Raw genomic sequence first — 17,976 nt, 5'->3', positions numbered from 1 at the left:
TAAGCTAAAACATTCAAGCTCTAATTTTCACAACTCCACACATTCCATGTTAACATGAATGTCCTGTGTTAAGTGTTTTAGGTAATCTACTTTATTTCCATAAGAGGTAGTTTCAAAATAACTAAAAGAGAGAAATTTACTTCAGCTTTGATTTACTATATCATATCGCCATTTGGTATCATTGCCTTTAAATTCTTTAACTTGAATCAGACACTTACTGTAGGCTAGCCTTCCACAAGCTTCTCACAATGCTTTACTCGAATTTTTGCTTAATCCTCCTGACAGAACTGGTGTAACTCAGTCAGGTTTGTTGGTCTCCTTGCACTGACATACTTTTTCAGTTCAGTCCTCAAATTTTCCTCAAATGGCCTTATGATGTCCACTCCCACAATTTCACTTTGTTGTCTTGAAACCATTCTGTTACAACTTTAATAGTATGCATGGCGTCACTCCTTCATACATCACACTGATAATTAGGGCCAAATAGTTCAGTTTTGGTTTCATGTGACCAGAGAACACTCCTCCAAAATGCTAGTGATCAGCTGCAAACTTCAGTCTGTTTTTTTTTTTTTATGCCGGTGTTAGAATAGTGGCTTCTTCCTTGTGCAACAGCCTTTCAGACAGACTGTTTAGACAGTCAACTTGGTGTATGTAAACATTTGACCCACTGAAATTCTGATATAGTGCATAAAAGCTGAAATAAATCTGTCTCTATCCGATTGGTTTAAATGGACCTCTGCTGTGAACAAAGTAGATACCCTATTTGACTTGCCACAAGAAATGCATGGTAACATCAAATGTGTGGAATTGTGCAAAACTGAGATTGAATATCTTTGGCTTAGGTGTATGTAAACTGTTGGCCCCCACTGTAATATAGTATTAGGGAAAAAATATAGAACTTGTGTTTTTGCATGCTGTTACAGACTGTTGGTCCAACTGAGAGATATGGAGATGGCGTTTGATGATTTCTTTGACAAGCACCACCTCAAACTTCAGCAGTACCTGCAGTTGCTGAGATATGAGCACAGCTTTCAAGAGGTAGGCTGGTTTTCTGTGCACAAAAACAATGTGATGGAGAAAAGACTATATTTGACTTGTATTGTCTCTCACAGATGGAGGGTTCTTTGGAGAAGTTGAGTGTTCAGGAGAGGAAGCTCATTGTTACAGGAGAAACACTGGCACAGACCGAGCAGATCATCAAAGAGCTGGATATTCTAGAGAAACGAGCCCAGGTAGCTTAAATATACTCTTAGAAAAAGGGTTCTTCAAAGGGTTCTTTTGAAGACTTAAGGTTAGCTTCCTTAAAGGGTTCTTCTAACGAGCCGTTTTGATGAGAAGAAAATCTGTTGTAAAGTTCTACATAGACCCTTTAAGGGTTCCCCAAGAAGGACAGCCTAAGAGTGTATGTCTGTGTTCTCAAAAGGGTTTGTATGGGGTTGTACACTTTACAGCCAAATGTTTGTGGACACCTGACCATCACAGCCATACAGTATGTGCTTTTTGAACATCCCATTCCAGATTGAGTCCCCCTTTTCTGTTATAATAACTGCCACTCTTCTGGGAAGGCTTTCCATTTGATTTTGAAGCGTGGCTGTGGGGAGCATTAGTGAGGTCAGGGACTGATGTCGGGTGAAGAGACCTAGGGTGCAGTCAGTGTTCCAGTTAATCCCTCAGAAAGGTGTTCAGTGGGGTTGAGGTCAGTGCTCTGTGCAGGCCACTCGAGTTCTTTAGGAGAAGACACACATATGGATTGATGGACAGGTGTCCACAAACTTTTAGCCATGTAGTGTATTTGAGTGAAAGATTAGAAGTGTTTGCAAAAACAGAAGAAAATTTGTTATACCACTATGGTGTATAACAATATACTTAGAACTTAATTTCTACCTAACTATATGTTTTTCTGTAAACATTTTTATGAGAGAACAGACGAGTATTTATATTTATAAATGTTATTAATTTCAACAACTTTCTGATGCCAAAAATGACAATGCCAAAAATAAAAATGTCAAATCTTTGACTCTGACGTTCTTTTCTCTCCTGTAAGGAGGAAATGACTCGGGCCCAGGTGATGATATTGCTTGGACACCAGTTGGCTGCAGGTCATCATTATGCCACGCCTTTGATCGTACAGCGCTGTAATGAGCTCAGACACCGCTGTGACACACTAAACTCTGCCATCAGTGCTAAATGCAAAACACTCATACAAGTGCAGACCTTACTGCAACACCTAGAGGAGGTGAGATTAACACACTCTTCCACAGGAATCATCTTACACAAAGATTTAAGAATGACTTGTTCATATTCCAAATCCATAAGCTGAACTATTTGTCTGTATTTCCTGTGTGCAGGCCCAGAAGTGGTGTGATGATGGCACGTACCTCTTGGCCAATCAGCAGTTGGAAAAATTTCACTCTAAAGAAGGTGCTCAGGCAGCTCTGAGTGATTTAGAGAAGTTCCAGGAGGGGGCGCCAGCGCTCCTTAATGCTGGGCCAGACTTGCTGCTTATGGAATATGAGTGCGTTCTCACTCCTCAATTACAGGTAATCCTTTATTTTCATAGTTAATCTGATGACCCATGATTTGCAAATAATTTTTGCCATATATATATATATATATATATATATATATATATATATATATATAATGTATGTATAAGAGATATTTGTACATGATTTAAAGCAAAATATATCATTTTCTATGTTTGCTTGATTGATTTAGCAGGGAGAGTTGGTTGACATCAATGTCTCCTGTGTCCATTTGTTTCCAGACTCATATAGAGGAGACATTTGAGAAGTATGCCTCTGTACAGAATCTATTCCAGACTAGACAGACCTGTCTGAAGAAACTAGCAGACAAACATGTGCGGCCAGTACAGCTAGTAGCACCTCGACCAGAAAATCCAACACGTACCAAGTCCCCAGTCTTTTCCCCCAAACCTGGTACACTGATGATATATCTATCCTACTAACACTTGCACAGAGGAACTCAAACACCACTTTATTAAATAGCGTATGTACTAAGCCTAGAGAAAATGCACTCCAGATACAGTAAACTCTAACAAAGCCATCTACAGGATGCAGTAAGTGCTCTTGAACGTTTACGACCACCATTATCTTTTATTATTATTATTAAAGTGAGGAAGGAAAGCGCTGCTAGATATCAAAAGGATATCGTGGTGGATGTTGCTTAGTTGATGTAAAAACCACAGTCAACAGTCACATATAGTGTAAAGTGAAGAGTTTTAGTGGAGCTGTGGTTAATGCACATATTCAGATATGCAGGGCTCAGTGCCAGGAGGTTAGGAAGAATCCAATCAGTCTTAATCTCAGGAGCAGATACTGACCCCTGCTGTGTTGGATCACAACAGGATCACCCCTGCTTGTTCCACACATCTAAAAAACACATCAAAGCCAGAACCAGGCAGCTATAAAGCTTCTTTCTGAGTGATCTCTCATACCCAAGAGTAGCTGGTTACTATCTCCTAATTCTTTGCTCTGTGCAGAAGCGTTGTTCTTAACTACATATTTACAATTCTGTACACAAATATGTGTGAGTACAAATTATATGTACATGTAAAAGTACACTGAACATCTTTAGTATTAACAGGCTAATGTTGTGCTATTAAAATGTCTTTACTCATACAAGAACCGATTTTTTATTTCCTCCAGCTTTTATTTTTTTTCTGTGGTGAATTTATTTTATCAATATTTTTCCTGCTCCACAGATCTCAATTCAAGTATAAAATTCACCTTTGACTTCTCAAGCAAAAGAACAACACGGAAAAGCCCAAACTCCAGGAAGGTAAAGGAGTCCGAATGAAGTACCGTGTGTCATACAGTACAGCTGGCTGCTTCATTTACAATACAGATACAATACATGCATGATTAGCATTTAATATGTGTATGTTAGGCATTGTCGCTCATGTGACTTGGGTCTAAATATAATAAGATGGATTTTTTCTCTGTGTCAGATTGAGGTGTTGCACGACTATCAGAACCGCAACTTTCTGTCCTACGTAGTGGATGGTGAGGATGGAGCAGACCTGCTGAAACAGTGAGTCAGCTCTGTTTTTCTGTGCTTGACAGAAGAAATAAGTTAGTCTTTAATTGTTAAAATATATTATACCACAGCACTGTTGAATTCCCAAATCTGAATTGGTTAAAAGATTGATGATTCACAGTGACTTGTATGGTGGACGCTCCGTATAAGCTAAGGAGAATAATCAATTGTTTGAAACATATGTGATATGATAAACCTTTCTGTAAGGACACATTTGTTTAAGATTTATGGAAAGAGTCTCTAGTGCCATGCTTTGGAACAGTCAGTTTTCACCACGGGAGACTCTTAGGAATTTTAAGACTTTGCGCCTTCTAGTTTCTTGGTATCATTGCCAGCTGCATTTATTCCCCTCTTATTAAGTTTAAGGGAAAGAGAAACTGAGCAAGAATGAATGTTTGTAGCTGCTATAATGTCCTATTTATAGCTGCAGTGTTGGGTAAGTTACTTCAAAGTAACTAACTAATTACTTAACAAAGTAATTCATTTCTAATTACTGCAACCCCAATTCCAAAAAAGTTGGGACGCTGTGTAAAATGTAAATAAAAACAGAATGCAATGATTTGCAGATTTCATAAACCCATATGTTATTCACAATAGAACATAGAAAACATATCAAATGTTTTAACTGAGGAAATTGACTGTTTTAAGGAAAAAATAAGGTCATTTTGAATTTGACGGCCGCAACACGTCTCAAAAAAGTTGAGACAGGAGCAACAAAAGTCTGGAAAAGTAAGTGTTACTAAAAAGAAACAGCTGGAGGTTAATTGGCAAGTAAGATAATTAGGTATAAAAAGAGTATCATAGAGAGGCAGAGTCTTTCAGAAGTAAAGATGGGTAGAGGTTCACCAATCTGTGAAAAACTGCATCTACAATTTGTGGAACAATTTCAGAACAATGTTCCTCAACGTAAAATTGCGAAGACTATAAATGAATAAGTGGAACCATTTCTGTTTAGTGTGTACTGAAAAGCAAATATAGAAATGTTCATTGACCTGGATGTGCATGTGTGTTTGCTTGTGTGTGTGTATGTCATTGTATGTTTGTGTGTCTATGTGCATTTTTCTCTAGTCGTGTAATGAGGGAGATGATCGAGACAGAAAGAATATATGTAGAAGAGCTTCTGACTGTGTTGCTGGTAAGAATGCTTAAGATGAAAGAGTTTTGGTGAAATTTGATTTTGCTTGAATTACGCACGGAAAAAGAGCTGCACCAGCGAGCTGAGATTGTGCTGCTCTGTACAAACTGGAACTGTGTTGCAGGGCTACAGGGCAGAGATGGACAACCCCTCCCTCTCTTCTCTCCTGCCCACCAGCCTACGCAACAAGAGAGATATACTGTTTGGAAACCTGCCTGATATCTACAATTTTCACAGCAGGCAAGACCACACACAAACACACACATCGTCTTCCAAACTTTATTATGCCACAGCTGATGAGCAGCGTGTAAACTAATCTAGCACATGGATGATAAGTAATCCCTGTTTCCTATGAGATAAAACAGGCTGTTAGAAAAAAAACACACACACACATCAGCTCAGTGGCTCAGAGCATCCCATTTTCTCACACACCTTTATTGCTTTTTTTTTTTTCCTCCCCTACTTTCAAACACAACTTATCATGTTTGCTCAGCTCCATTTGTCAGTGCCTTTGAGACCAGTTTCTCCCGCTGGGTATTTAGCTCTGATGGGCAGGATTGGCAATTTGGTTGCCTGCATGAAGATGTTCTGCCAATTAAAGCATCTTAATTATCACTTAATAGCTGCTGGTGAAATACGGATTTGAGCAAGCCAATGAGAAAACAGCTGGAGGAGTGTAGAGCAGTCATGAGGGGATGGGGGTGGTTGGGGGGTTGGGGGTTCTGGGGGTTCTGGCACACTGCTGCTTGTGAATGCTTCAGAATGTTAAGAGCTTTAAAGCAACTCAATAGTAAAAATCCTGGTCCTAATTTCATACATGTTTTTGGTCCAAATTTATGTACGCATGTCTTGATAATGAGTATGTCCGGTGGCACTAGTAATATTGTGTTGGTTATGATTATGAAATATGTCTAGCAACCAGTCAGCCCTCTGGGGACAGATAAAGTTTAATTAAATTTTGTCCAAAATGACTGTGTGAGATTAATGGCCTGTTTTCTCTAGAGTATTCCTGCAAGACCTGGAGAGCTGTTTGGACACGCCTGAAGCTGTGGGAGCATGTTTTCTAGAACGGGTATACCATAACATCTGTAGCTTAACAACAGCATGTCAAAACCTGTTGTGATATTCTATTTCTGTGTAATCTGATGATGGATCCATAATTCATTTGGTTTGTTTTTGTGCTGTAGTGTATGGAAATTTTGTGTATTTCGTTTCAGAAAGAGAACTTCCAGGTGTACGAGTGTTACTGTCAGAATAAGCCGCGATCAGAGGCGTTATGGAAGCAATTTTCTGACTGTGCCTTTTTCCGGGTATTAAACTAACTTGTTTTAATGGAATTCTACTAAGTATTTGAAATTTGTTTGGATCTCATATTAATGACAGGCGGTGACCACTAACCCTTAACTATTTATAACGTTTCATGCAAAATGGCTTTAAATTCTTAATTCACCCAAAAGCTTTGAAGACTACAATTTTTCTGTATTAAATAATGAATTGTTTGATGTGGTGCACACTGCAAAAAAAAAAAAAAGAAGACATCTTAGCAAGTGAAAATATCTTGAGTACAGTCAAATTTATCTAGTATTGCCTGTTAGATACGATAAACTAATTATTAGTTTATTATAATTTTTTTAAATACTCATTTCAAGCTTTAAATTGTCTTATTCTTTAGGCAGATGCTTTTCCTAATTTTAAGTATTTATTTCTAGAAAGAAGCACAATTATGCGCTAATAGAATATGAAAATGACTAAATGTATCGAAGAACAAGCTGAATAATCTTATCTTTGATTTATTATAATCTCATAATAAGAAATATTAATTCAATACACCCATTTTTCTGAATATTTTCACTTGCAGTGCACTGCAAAAAAAATAAATATAATTTCTTAGTGACGATATCTTGAATACAGGAAATGTTATCTAATTCTCATTATGAGATTGTTATAACTCAATTAAGACTATTTTTAGAGATATTTACTTATTGCAATCTTTTTCTATTGGCAGATTTGGCTTCTTTCTACAATTTAACACTTGAAATAAGCTAAATGATCTGCCAATGGAAAATTTCAAGGATGTAAAGATATTTAGAAATAGGCTAAATAATATTACTTATATTTGTTTAAAAAAAAAACAAAAAAAACCAAAAAAAACCCCGAATTGATTAACTAAAGAAATTACTTGGTTGATTTTTTTTTTCCTATATTCAAGATATTTGTACCTGCTAAGGCAAATTGTTTTATAGTGTGGTTTTACAAAAACATGTAATTTGACAACAGAAAGAAAACCAGAGCAAGATGTCTATCGTTTGATGATGTGAATGGTCTGTTAAACATTTAGGCTGTGTTGAGATGTGTTGCTTTGTGTTCACCCATGTTTCAGGAGTGCCAAAAGAAGCTAGAGCACAAACTTGCTCTGGATTCATACCTGCTGAAACCAGTTCAGCGTCTTACCAAGTACCAACTCCTTCTGAAGGTGGGCACAAGCATTATCACACACTCCATACACTCCACTCCACACAGACCATATATACTGTTGGATATAGAGAATAGAGTCAGCTGAGCACATTCACTGATTACAGAACACATCTTCAGTGTACTGATGAAATTTGAATATGATCTGTATCACAATGTGTGTATATTGTACAGGAGTTGCTGAAGTACAGCTCGGGTTGTGAGAGGGTCTCTGAGCTGCAGGGTGCACTAACTGCCATGCTGGACTTGCTCAAATCAGTTAATGATTCTATGCACCAGATCGCTATCACAGGATATGAGGTGAACACTGTGTATCTGCATTTTTTGTGTGTTGTATGCAGTTTAGAGAAAATGTTATGCATTATCCAGTATGATGTTAATGCTGTCTCACATCAGCATTGTGCTTTGGTCAGGATTAAAGCAAGGGTGTGTGTGTGTGTGTGTGTGTGTGTGTGTGTGTGTGTGTGTGAGATAGGGTGATCTCTGTGATTTGGGCCGGGTCCTGATGCAGGGCTCCTTTAGTGTGTGGATCAGTCATAAGAGGGGTGCAACACGAATGAAGGAGCTTGCACGCTTCAAACCCATGCAAAGACACCTGTTCCTATATGAGCGCGCACTCCTCTTCTGCAAGCGCAGGGAAGATCATGGCGAGCATGCTAATAAGACGTCATCCTACAGCTTCAAACACTGTCTAAAGGTATAGAGTACACATGCACATGCATACACACACACGCTCACAATCTGGCAGAAAAATCCTAGCCCTGCATGGCAATATGCATGTCTCTGTGTGAAACATAGAATTCATATCTTTATTTTGTCTCAGATAATCCTAATTCAGAATACTCACTCAAGAAATTATCATCAGTAATGAGACATTGACTAAATTTACATGCACATCAAATTCCGTTGAAGGTCTATATTCTGGTTGCAGCCATTTTCCAAATACGACGTATCTATATGCGTACAGGGATCGGAATATTCCTGTATATGTAAATATGTCTGTTTAGCTTGAGTTGCCGTTCATAAATACCTAGACTACACAACTAAGCATCTGTTAGTGCCCACAATTCCTCTGAATAAGGTGTTTACATGCAATAAATTTCCGATTAAAGGCATATTCCAGGGGTGGAAATCAGAATATTGTCTTAATCTGAATCGGCAATTGGATTGCGTCATTTACATGTCTCGATAGTAATTTTGAATGCTGCCAAATTCCGATTAATATCGGAATATTAATGTGCATGTAAACATATTGTAGTCACTGATTTTATTTGGTTACAATAGAGGTTTACAGAAGCACCAGTTCAGGGGATGATTGCAACTACAGGATTTTCACCAGTTTGGTCATAATTGATAAATACAGTAGGTCATAGCTAGGACCTTTCACGCATTGCAGGCTTACATGTAGGTGCAACTGTAGGAGTCTGTGTGAAAGCATATGTAGTAGTAAATGTTTCGGTGTAACAGAACAAAATTTCCTACAACTACAACCAGCAAACCCGTAGCTTATTTGCTCATTTATGTACCAGCAACAGAATAAAAAAATGCAATAGTAATGCAGTTATGTTTTTTAAATGACTGAATTATACTGGGGTCAAAGCCAAAGTGATGGCTGAAAAGAACAGCATAATCACAAATATAGAAAAATAGTCAACATGGGGAAAAATAACAACAGATGTCATAAATGTCAGAATGACAGTATCCAGCTGGAGAGAAAAATTGTAACAGCTATTGAGTAAGATGGGAAAAGATGCATTAGCACATTAGGTTAACATGTTGGAACACTGTTTGGAAGGCCATGAGTTGAAATCCCTTGACATTACCCACTAAAGCACATGCAAAGAAATGCTTAGAGCAAAGATGCCTTCAAAATAATGAAATTAAATGTTTTTAGTGTTTTGTTTTTTTTAAATACCGTAAAGAGCAGTAAACAGTAGTAAAATGAAACAAAGTCAATATTTGGTGTGACAGAAGAATAAAAAAAAGTAGTCTCAGGTAGAATTAGTGCAGTTTTATAAGGAAATAAGCTGTAAGTTTTATTGAGCATGTTGCAGAACCAGTCACGGTTCTTCTGGAGACTTTAACTGTCGCACTTGCTTCTTATTTTTGCAGCAAAATCCAGCAGCATTCATTGTGTTTTTAATCTGAAAAGTGTAACCACTTAATATGCTGCATTCTTTACTGACATACAAACATTTTTCTGTAACATTTTATTTTGTGCTGGAAAACTAATGTTTGGAAATCTAAAATGTTTTTTTGTACTGACTCGATAATATAGAAATGAAAAAATCTATAACAATGTTTGTATGAAAAAAAAAAAGGTGCCTAACACTTTTGCACAGTACACTCTCTCTCTCTCTCTCTCTCTCTCTCTCTGTTTGTGTGTGTTTAATATATATATATGTGTGTATGTATATATATATATATATATATATATATATATATATATATATATATATATGTATACATATATATATATATATGTATGTGTGTGTGTTCTCCAAGTTTACTTTTTTGTCCTATTCCCTGTACATGTGCAAAGCAAGACCCAAAATATATCACCAACCAGACTCTTACAGTATGTACCGTATTTATATATGTAACAGAAGTTAGATGTATTCTGAAAAAATGCATTGTAGATTGAATTTCTAGCAGAAATCAAGGTGTCTGTTCTAATGGTGTGATCTTAGAGAAATGTAGTGGTTCATTTGAGTACAGCTGTAGCAGCTAGTGCTGTTGGTATTCCAGTTATTTTCACTTCTTTTGACTTAAAAGACATCTTCATAAATATTGTGAAAGATGTCCCATCTGGTTTGTTTCGATTTATAATAAAGATCTAAGCTGCGGGTCATCATTTGCCTCCCCTGGTGTGTGTGTGTGTGTGTGTGTGTGTGTGTGTGTGTGTGTGTGTGTGCATGCAGTGAAGTGATAATTGAAAGTGGTTCTGCATGTCCTCTTGCAGATGAGTGCTGTGGGCATCACAGAGAATGTGAAAGGAGATGTGAAAAAGTTTGAGATCTGGTACAGTGGCAGAGAGGAGGTATACATGGTGCAGGTGAGGTCCTCATGAAGAGCTTGTGTCAAGGGTTAATATGAGCTTTAAAAAAAAAAAATCTTCTACATGATTATAATTTGCCTTTTTGTGATCATAAGGCCCCTACAGTGGAGGTGAAACTTGCCTGGTTGAATGCAATTAGAAAAATTCTCACCAACCAGCAGAAATTATTCAAAGGTGAGTATAAATATCTAGCATTAAAGACTATATGTTTTTATTTTTTATTTTTTTACATTAAAAAAATATTCCTCATGAATTCTCCCACCATGTGATTGGCTTAGGTGAACTTTGTCACCCCAACCAGACTGAGCAGTTTCCTCTGTCTCCGCCCCTCTCTGAGAGGTAAGACTTTTGATAAATTCAACCCTTTTAAACAATTAGCAGCTGTTTACCTGTTTTCCCACTCTTCAGCTTCTTTAGCCTTTGATTTCCAAACATCTCCCTGTCCTGCTCTTACACTGCCTAATGCTTCAGTTATACATTGAATATATACTGTAGAAACAGAATAGGAATAGCGTGTAGATATGAAAGATATACTGAGTATATTCACAACCCTTGTAGCATTACAAACCATCTTTAAAATGGCACAAGGAAAAGCACAATAATATGCCGTTCCCTATCCAGACAATAAACTTGCAATAAAAAAAAACATATTATAATGTCCATTTAACCGGTCAAACTAAAATAAATAAATAAATACACTCACTGTCCAGTTTAATAGGAATACCTGTACATCTGCTAATACATGCAATTATCAACCGATCATGTGAACATTTGCTGTGGCCCATCTGCTACAAGTTTCAGGGTGTTGTGTGTTCTGAGGTGCTTTAATGCTTATCACAGTTGTACAGAGTGGCTATTTGAGTTATTATAGACTTCCTGTCAGCTTGAACCAGTCTGACCATTCTCAATCATTAACACTGTGTAAAATCTAGAGACTTCTGTGTGTAAAAACAATCCTTCCAGGATATCAGCAGGTTCTGAAATACCTGTCTGGCACCAACAATCATGCCAAGGTCAAAGTCAATCAGATCACATTTGTTCCCCATTCTGTTGTTTGAAGTGAACTGAAGCTCGACCTGTATCTGCATGATTTTATGCATTGTGCTGCTGCCACATAATTGGCTGATTGGACAACTGCATGAATGTGCAGGGATAGAGGTGTTCCTATTAAACTGGACGTTGAGTGTATATTGTTAGTATGATAGTTTATAGTTAGTATAAAGTACATTCATGATAAAAGGTGAAAGTGTGTATTGGTGGTGGTGGTGATGATGGGGAGGATGAAACTGCACTGTGTGTGGTTGCCTGTCCTCCTGCAGGGCCATGCGGCCTTCCCGTGGGGTCCTTACAGGTTGCCTGCCACATCTGGACCTTGTGTCCGTGTCAGCGGGTGCGTGTGTTTGTCTGCGCTCCCGGAGCCCACGCCTCGCTCGCCCCTCCCAGCGCCACTGACGCTCCGCGGTAAAGCGGGCCGCTCTGATTCTCTTTCATCACACACACAGGGCTGCTGCAGCTGCACATCCCTCATGTCATAGCTTACCATTAGAAACCTTCTACATGCTCATCCATAATGCTGTTCTGCATGATAAAGCAAATGATGAGAAAACCAACAGCACTGGGTTTGGCTCCATGGTTGTGTCTGCTGAAACCATGCTTAGAAGCAGTATTTCAGTCACAATGCTTGAAAAAGTAGCTGATGTTTGGCATGATCTTAGTATCTAGTCAAAATCAGCTTTCACTGATAGTTAACCATATCATGTCCTATCAGGGTTTGAATGAAATATCCCTCACTTTTTGAAATGGAGGCCAATACAAGCATTTCTTTTTGTTAGAAAAAAAAAGTGCAATAATCACTCACAGGTAAGTGGTGAACAAATAAGCTTTGAATAAAATCCTTGACAAATCTTGACAAACCACATCTTAATGACTTTTGTTTCATTTTGGCTAAGCATGTGGCTGTGCTCTAATAAGTTCAGTATGTTCCTAAATCTGAATGCAGGCTTGTATCTTCTGGTGCAGTTTATGCTGGGCTGTTGGACAACATGGCTAGTTTCCTTGGTTAAATTGTGTGTGTTTGAGAGAGTATTCATTCAGCTTCTTTAGTGTATCCTGTTCCTCACCTAACACAGCAAAAAGCAAAGAGCGTCAGTCAGCTCGGAGGAGACGGAGTCGGGCCACAGCAGTCCAGACCCATGTAGCCGTTCTCCACAGCACCAAGACAACAGACACAGTGCGTACACACCAGCTGGGCTTAGTAACATGTATTGTTTCTGAGGACACAGTGTTTGTTTCTATTTAATACTTCTCTCTTCATTTATGATTGTGTGTGTGTCTCAGGTTGGCCAGGTGCCACTCACTCAGTTGATATCTGTGAGGATCTGGAGGATTGGAGTGGAGCTAATCTCTCTAACATATCTGATACTGAAGAGGAGGACACTGTTCGTTTGGTGAGTGTGTTCAATCTCACCCTCCAGAGTCCAGCCATAATGACCAACACAGGCACAGTGTATTTATTCCCAGAAATATTTTCTTAATACTCTTTCCTGTATTCCCTGCCATTCACTTCCCTTCACAATCTACCAGTCCCCAAGGAAATGCAAGGCTGTAGCAGGCTCTCACAGATACGGTCCAGATGACCTCATCATTAAGTGTGGTGATGTCATACAGCTGCAGCAGGAGGAGGATGACGGTCATTGGTGTGTTCTGTTTACTTCTTCATTTCATGTTAACATTTGTGTTTATGAATTTAGATAGGGGTCATTCCATCTCGAGTGGACCAATAATTACAAAGTTGGTTGCTCGACCGTTTTTAATTTTTTTTTTGAGTGATTACTTGTGTATTGGCATTACAAAACCACCAGGTTTTTTTTTCACTTGGTTTAACTGCGGCAGCCATCTTTGTGTCATGGCACACAACAAATTTTGGTTATACAGCTGTTTACAGAAACCTCAATGTCTCGCCTCAGGTAACAAAAACTCGCCTACTTGTAACAAAAACTGATCTCTAGAGCACATTACAAGGGACATGTGTGTGTATATATAAACATTTTGCACATTCTTGTTCCTTAGAAACTTACTTAGAACTTAAGTCCAAATGTAATGCTCAAGATTGCTCACAGTTCTATGTTTATTGTCAGTTTATAATGGGAAGGGTTCAAGTTTCAGTCTTATTTTTTTAGAGGGTACTTAGGTAAGTATAGTGGTAGCATGCAGAACATTTCAGGTTTGAGACTTCCCGGGGTTTTTATGGGGGCAATAACGTGCAAATTAAAAAAAAATTCCTTCGCTTTCGGGCTGAATATCTCTGGTGTGGGACCAGATACGAACCTGAAATTTTCACAGAAATAAGTGAGTTTGTGACTGGAGGTAAACTCTGCAGGACAGTGGACCTCGAGTGCCAGATTTGAAGAACCAGCCTGATCTATCATGTTTGTACTGGTGTACATTTGGTACATGATTTTATCCAAATATGGAATTACAGTGTTCAGTTGGGTGTTTTACAAATGAACAGTGTCATAAACAGAGCTATGGTGTTGTTTCTCCTGTGATAAAATCAGTAAGTGTTTGTGTTTGGAAACTGGTCCATGGTCTCTTGTAGGTTGGGGAAGAACCTGAGCAAGAAACAGAAGGACAGGCTTTCTGCTTCAGGCCTGCATGGCATTCTGGGAAGCTGCAGCAGAGGGCGCGCCAACCAGCTGCAAGGTGAGTAGTGTCCTGTATAAAGTTGTTTTGGTGCAAATGTTAATACAGTTGCAGTCAAAATTATTCAACCCCCATTGCAAATCAGGTTTATTGTCAAAATGTACAGATTTTCAGCTGTTTGCAATGAACAAATCAAACAAAAGCAATTGAAATAGTTCAACACAACGAATGCTTCAAGTGGTTTCCCAAATTCAACTGAAAATTCCACATTTTTTGGGCAAACTTTTGCCCAAATTGACGTTATGAATTCTCTGTGACCTCAAGTCCTTGTCATTTTGGTTGCTTTTTGTTATTTACCACCAACCTGAATATTTCTCTGTTAATTTTTGAGATACTAAAGAAGGTAGATGGACTGAGAAATCTGTCCATTTTTACTGATGAACCCCCAATGTAGTGCAGTGTCAGAATAGAAAAAAATAGCATGTACTCTCAGAGTAAATGGGACTTTTTGAATGCAACTCACAGTAACTAGTAGAACACAAAATCCATCTTCATAGTTAGAGCAATATAAAACAAAAGAGAAGATTGTGATTTTCTTTCACAACCCAGTTTGTAAATCATGCAATCCCACATAAACCCTGTGTTCAATCTGAATTCATCTCTGCATTCACAAAGCATAGTCAAGGTTATGAACTAAATAAAAACTTACTTTTATATGCAGAAATATTGCTTGCCGGACTTCAGTCACAGTGACATGTTTTCCCAGACCGCCACACATATATATACTATGCTTTCATACTTTTCATCTTTGATTCTGTGTATAGTCTTATATCTTCTATGTTGGTCTGTGTCCTTTACAGAACCAGGAAAACTGAAAAAATGGAAGCTCAGCTCCCTCTAGACTCCACGCTGTCTGTCTTTTGGCATGTTCAGCCTCATGGATATGTCAGCTTTATTCACGACACTTGAACACAACGGCTGCGCTCTGTTCTACACAGGGGTGGGCCCTGTAGCCAGAGATTTTTATCATGACATTTTTAACATTTTGGAACTTATGGAAATGTTGTTTGCTGCATCCAACAAAAATATTCAAAAAGTCTTTGACATAAAGTACTGTGACATGTTTGATATGGAAGTATTTTGCAGACAATTTTCAAAAGCAATTGCAAACTGTATTTGCAATTGCGTTTCCTAATTGTGGATGCATAAATCGTGGTATAATGAAAATGTAAATCATGTATTACTGTTTGCGTTTTTGTTTACACAAACATACAGTGTCTGCCAAATTTCAAATGGAGATGCAAAGTCCATTAGCAATTGCATTTCTCATGTCTTACGAGTTATGATCCTGTCATATCAAAATAGCAATAGCATTCACCCCGTTTGCTATTTCACTTCCTCAGGGTTGCGTACAGCGCTTGACAAACTTCAAACGGAATCTCAAATCCCTTTGTATTTGCATTTCCAATGCCTTGCACAGAAACCTGTCAATCAGTGAAGGGGGTGTGAGTATACTACGGGGCGTGTTTGTATTTGGAGATGACGTCAGTCACATTCGACGGCCATGAAGGAAAACGTGCTGATGGTTCGGCACAATCATCTGTGCCTGCGTCCACAATTAGGATTAAACTGTATTTGCAATTGCTGTTGAAAATTGTCTCCAAAATATTTCCGTATTTGACGTGTTATTGGAGTCTTTAGCAGATGGAGTTGATGAGAGAATTACGGCATTGTGCTTATTTAAAGGTCTACAGTATATAGTATAAATCACCCCCAAATCAGTTGCCCATGATGGAGGATACAGATTTTTTTCCTAACAAGTGCTTTGTCTTCAGTTTAGTTGTCTTGTGGATTTGAGAGACCCACAGCCTCTCTGTTTCCCCGCATGGTGACTGGACTTGATGCTTGACGGATTTGCGCTGACAAATGGACATTGCAGCCAGGCACTTTAGCACTGTGTGGCACCAGTTAAAATATATATGAGGATTTTTACCAGTATTTCATTATGATACAATACCCACCACTAATTCTACATTCTCTAATTTTGAATGTTTTCCAAGATCCGTCTTCCAAGGACTGAAAAAAAGGACCAGCATTTCAGCAAGAGTCAAGAGCTACATGGCTTTTTCATTTTCCTCATCCACCACCTAGAAGAGGTTAAATGTCTCTGATGGACACACACACACACACACACACACACACACACTGGTCGTCAAAGAAAACCAAAGGTGTGACCCGATTCTCGATTCTTTTTGAACAGACTTAAAATATAATGTTGACAAATAATTGTGTGTCTATAGACTGGCTATAATATGGCCTTCCATTTACACAAACATGGATCTGAGGTGCTGATTCTTGTACATTTGGCTGAATACCCTTCTCAAGTTCTTTGAGAGATTTAGGGACAATAACATATTATTCCACAATGCAGCATTTCATTAGGAATCGGTGAGCAGTACTGTAGCTTTTCTGGCCCCAGATCATTTTAAAAGCACTTTAAACAAGGTCACAGAATCTTCGGATTATTTTTTTCTGCCTAAAAAAATCCTAATGAATAAGCATTTGGAAGACCTTCGGTGTATTATTAACACACGTATGCATGAAGATCCTTAATTAAGTCATGAGGGCTTGAGATTAGAGCTACAAGTTGAAATGAAAAATGCACACTTTATTAAAAAAAAAAAAAAAAAAAAAAAATTAAAATTATTTAATACATCTCGGCTTACTATTAGAGAAGGTTCTACCGCAGACATGAAATGTGCCTACTGGGTTCAGCGCATAATTAAATATTGATTGTGGACTTATATGAATTTACCACATCAAATCAAGCCCCCAGTTGGAGGGCTGTCTTTGATATGCTGGCGTTTGAAGTGGAAATGAGTTTGGTGAAGCAGCAGGACTGACTCCAAAGCGCACATATCTTTACGGTGCTAATGTATTTATTTTGCTAGTACGTTCTTACTTTACAGTTCAGAATGCTGTGCCAGCCCCCGAAAATCTATAACATCTTTGTCACATGGACATTGCACACTATTATTTCCAGTTTAATGTGCCTGAAGAGCTTTGAACTATGTAAATAAATCATTCATTTTGAGTATGCACTACACTGTAAATGTAACAACTTTAGCACTTAATTTTTATATGGACAATTGTAATATATATGTTTAAATAAATGATTTTCTATAAATGCAGTTTTAATTGGAGAGTTCTCTCTCTCTCTCTCTCCCCCTCCCCCTCTGAAAAGCCCCTGAAATGGTTGAAAGGCCTTGATCGGTGATGGGGGAGATCCAGCGGTTTTTCAGAACTGGGCCAAGAGTCTTTTTAGGCACACATAATCAAAAAGTAGGCTTAGAGTGTCAGATATTCTCAGCATACCACATTTCTTCTCTTCCTCTGAAGTGCGTGAGTTCAAAGCTGCAGCACTGCGTGGTTTTTGGGCTCTGAGAGATGAATTTATCAAGTGATTTCTGCCAGTCCAGTAGTGAAGGGAGAGGGGTGTTGCATGACATGCATTTTGAATCCTGTCCTATTTTTATGCTCGCTTTAAAGAAATGCTAAGTACACTTTGGTATTTTGTCTGTCATAGTCAAAAGCAGTTGAATGGGGACTA

General features: G+C 38.2%; 1 protein-coding gene across 3 annotated transcripts in view; it reads left to right on the top strand.

Moving 5' to 3' along the window:
• mcf2a (MCF.2 cell line derived transforming sequence a) overlaps positions 1-17,605 on the top strand; it is a 42,234-nt gene extending 24,629 nt beyond the window's left edge. For all 3 annotated transcript variants that reach the window (XM_053630860.1, XM_053630859.1, XM_053630861.1), the window contains 22 exons: positions 924-1,038; positions 1,113-1,232; positions 2,045-2,236; positions 2,349-2,540; positions 2,768-2,939; positions 3,725-3,801; positions 3,971-4,053; positions 5,128-5,194; positions 5,319-5,434; positions 6,197-6,266; positions 6,412-6,504; positions 7,575-7,667; positions 7,841-7,966; positions 8,142-8,363; positions 10,629-10,721; positions 10,820-10,898; positions 11,003-11,063; positions 12,854-12,954; positions 13,062-13,171; positions 13,308-13,420; positions 14,323-14,426; positions 15,227-17,605. In XM_053630860.1, the coding sequence (XP_053486835.1) occupies positions 924-1,038; positions 1,113-1,232; positions 2,045-2,236; positions 2,349-2,540; positions 2,768-2,939; positions 3,725-3,801; positions 3,971-4,053; positions 5,128-5,194; positions 5,319-5,434; positions 6,197-6,266; positions 6,412-6,504; positions 7,575-7,667; positions 7,841-7,966; positions 8,142-8,363; positions 10,629-10,721; positions 10,820-10,898; positions 11,003-11,063; positions 12,854-12,954; positions 13,062-13,171; positions 13,308-13,420; positions 14,323-14,426; positions 15,227-15,267 (2,440 nt within the window). In that variant the 3' untranslated portion in view covers positions 15,268-17,605. The remainder of the gene's footprint in view (positions 1-923; positions 1,039-1,112; positions 1,233-2,044; positions 2,237-2,348; positions 2,541-2,767; positions 2,940-3,724; positions 3,802-3,970; positions 4,054-5,127; positions 5,195-5,318; positions 5,435-6,196; positions 6,267-6,411; positions 6,505-7,574; positions 7,668-7,840; positions 7,967-8,141; positions 8,364-10,628; positions 10,722-10,819; positions 10,899-11,002; positions 11,064-12,853; positions 12,955-13,061; positions 13,172-13,307; positions 13,421-14,322; positions 14,427-15,226) is intronic.
• The last annotated feature ends 371 nt before the right edge of the window (positions 17,606-17,976 follow it).

The sequence above is a fragment of the Ictalurus furcatus genome, chromosome 8 (assembly GCF_023375685.1).
Source record: "Ictalurus furcatus strain D&B chromosome 8, Billie_1.0, whole genome shotgun sequence".
NCBI lineage: Eukaryota > Metazoa > Chordata > Actinopteri > Siluriformes > Ictaluridae > Ictalurus > Ictalurus furcatus.
The sequence above is the reverse complement of the archived record's forward strand: the minus strand, read 5'-3'. Positions and strand labels throughout refer to the sequence as shown.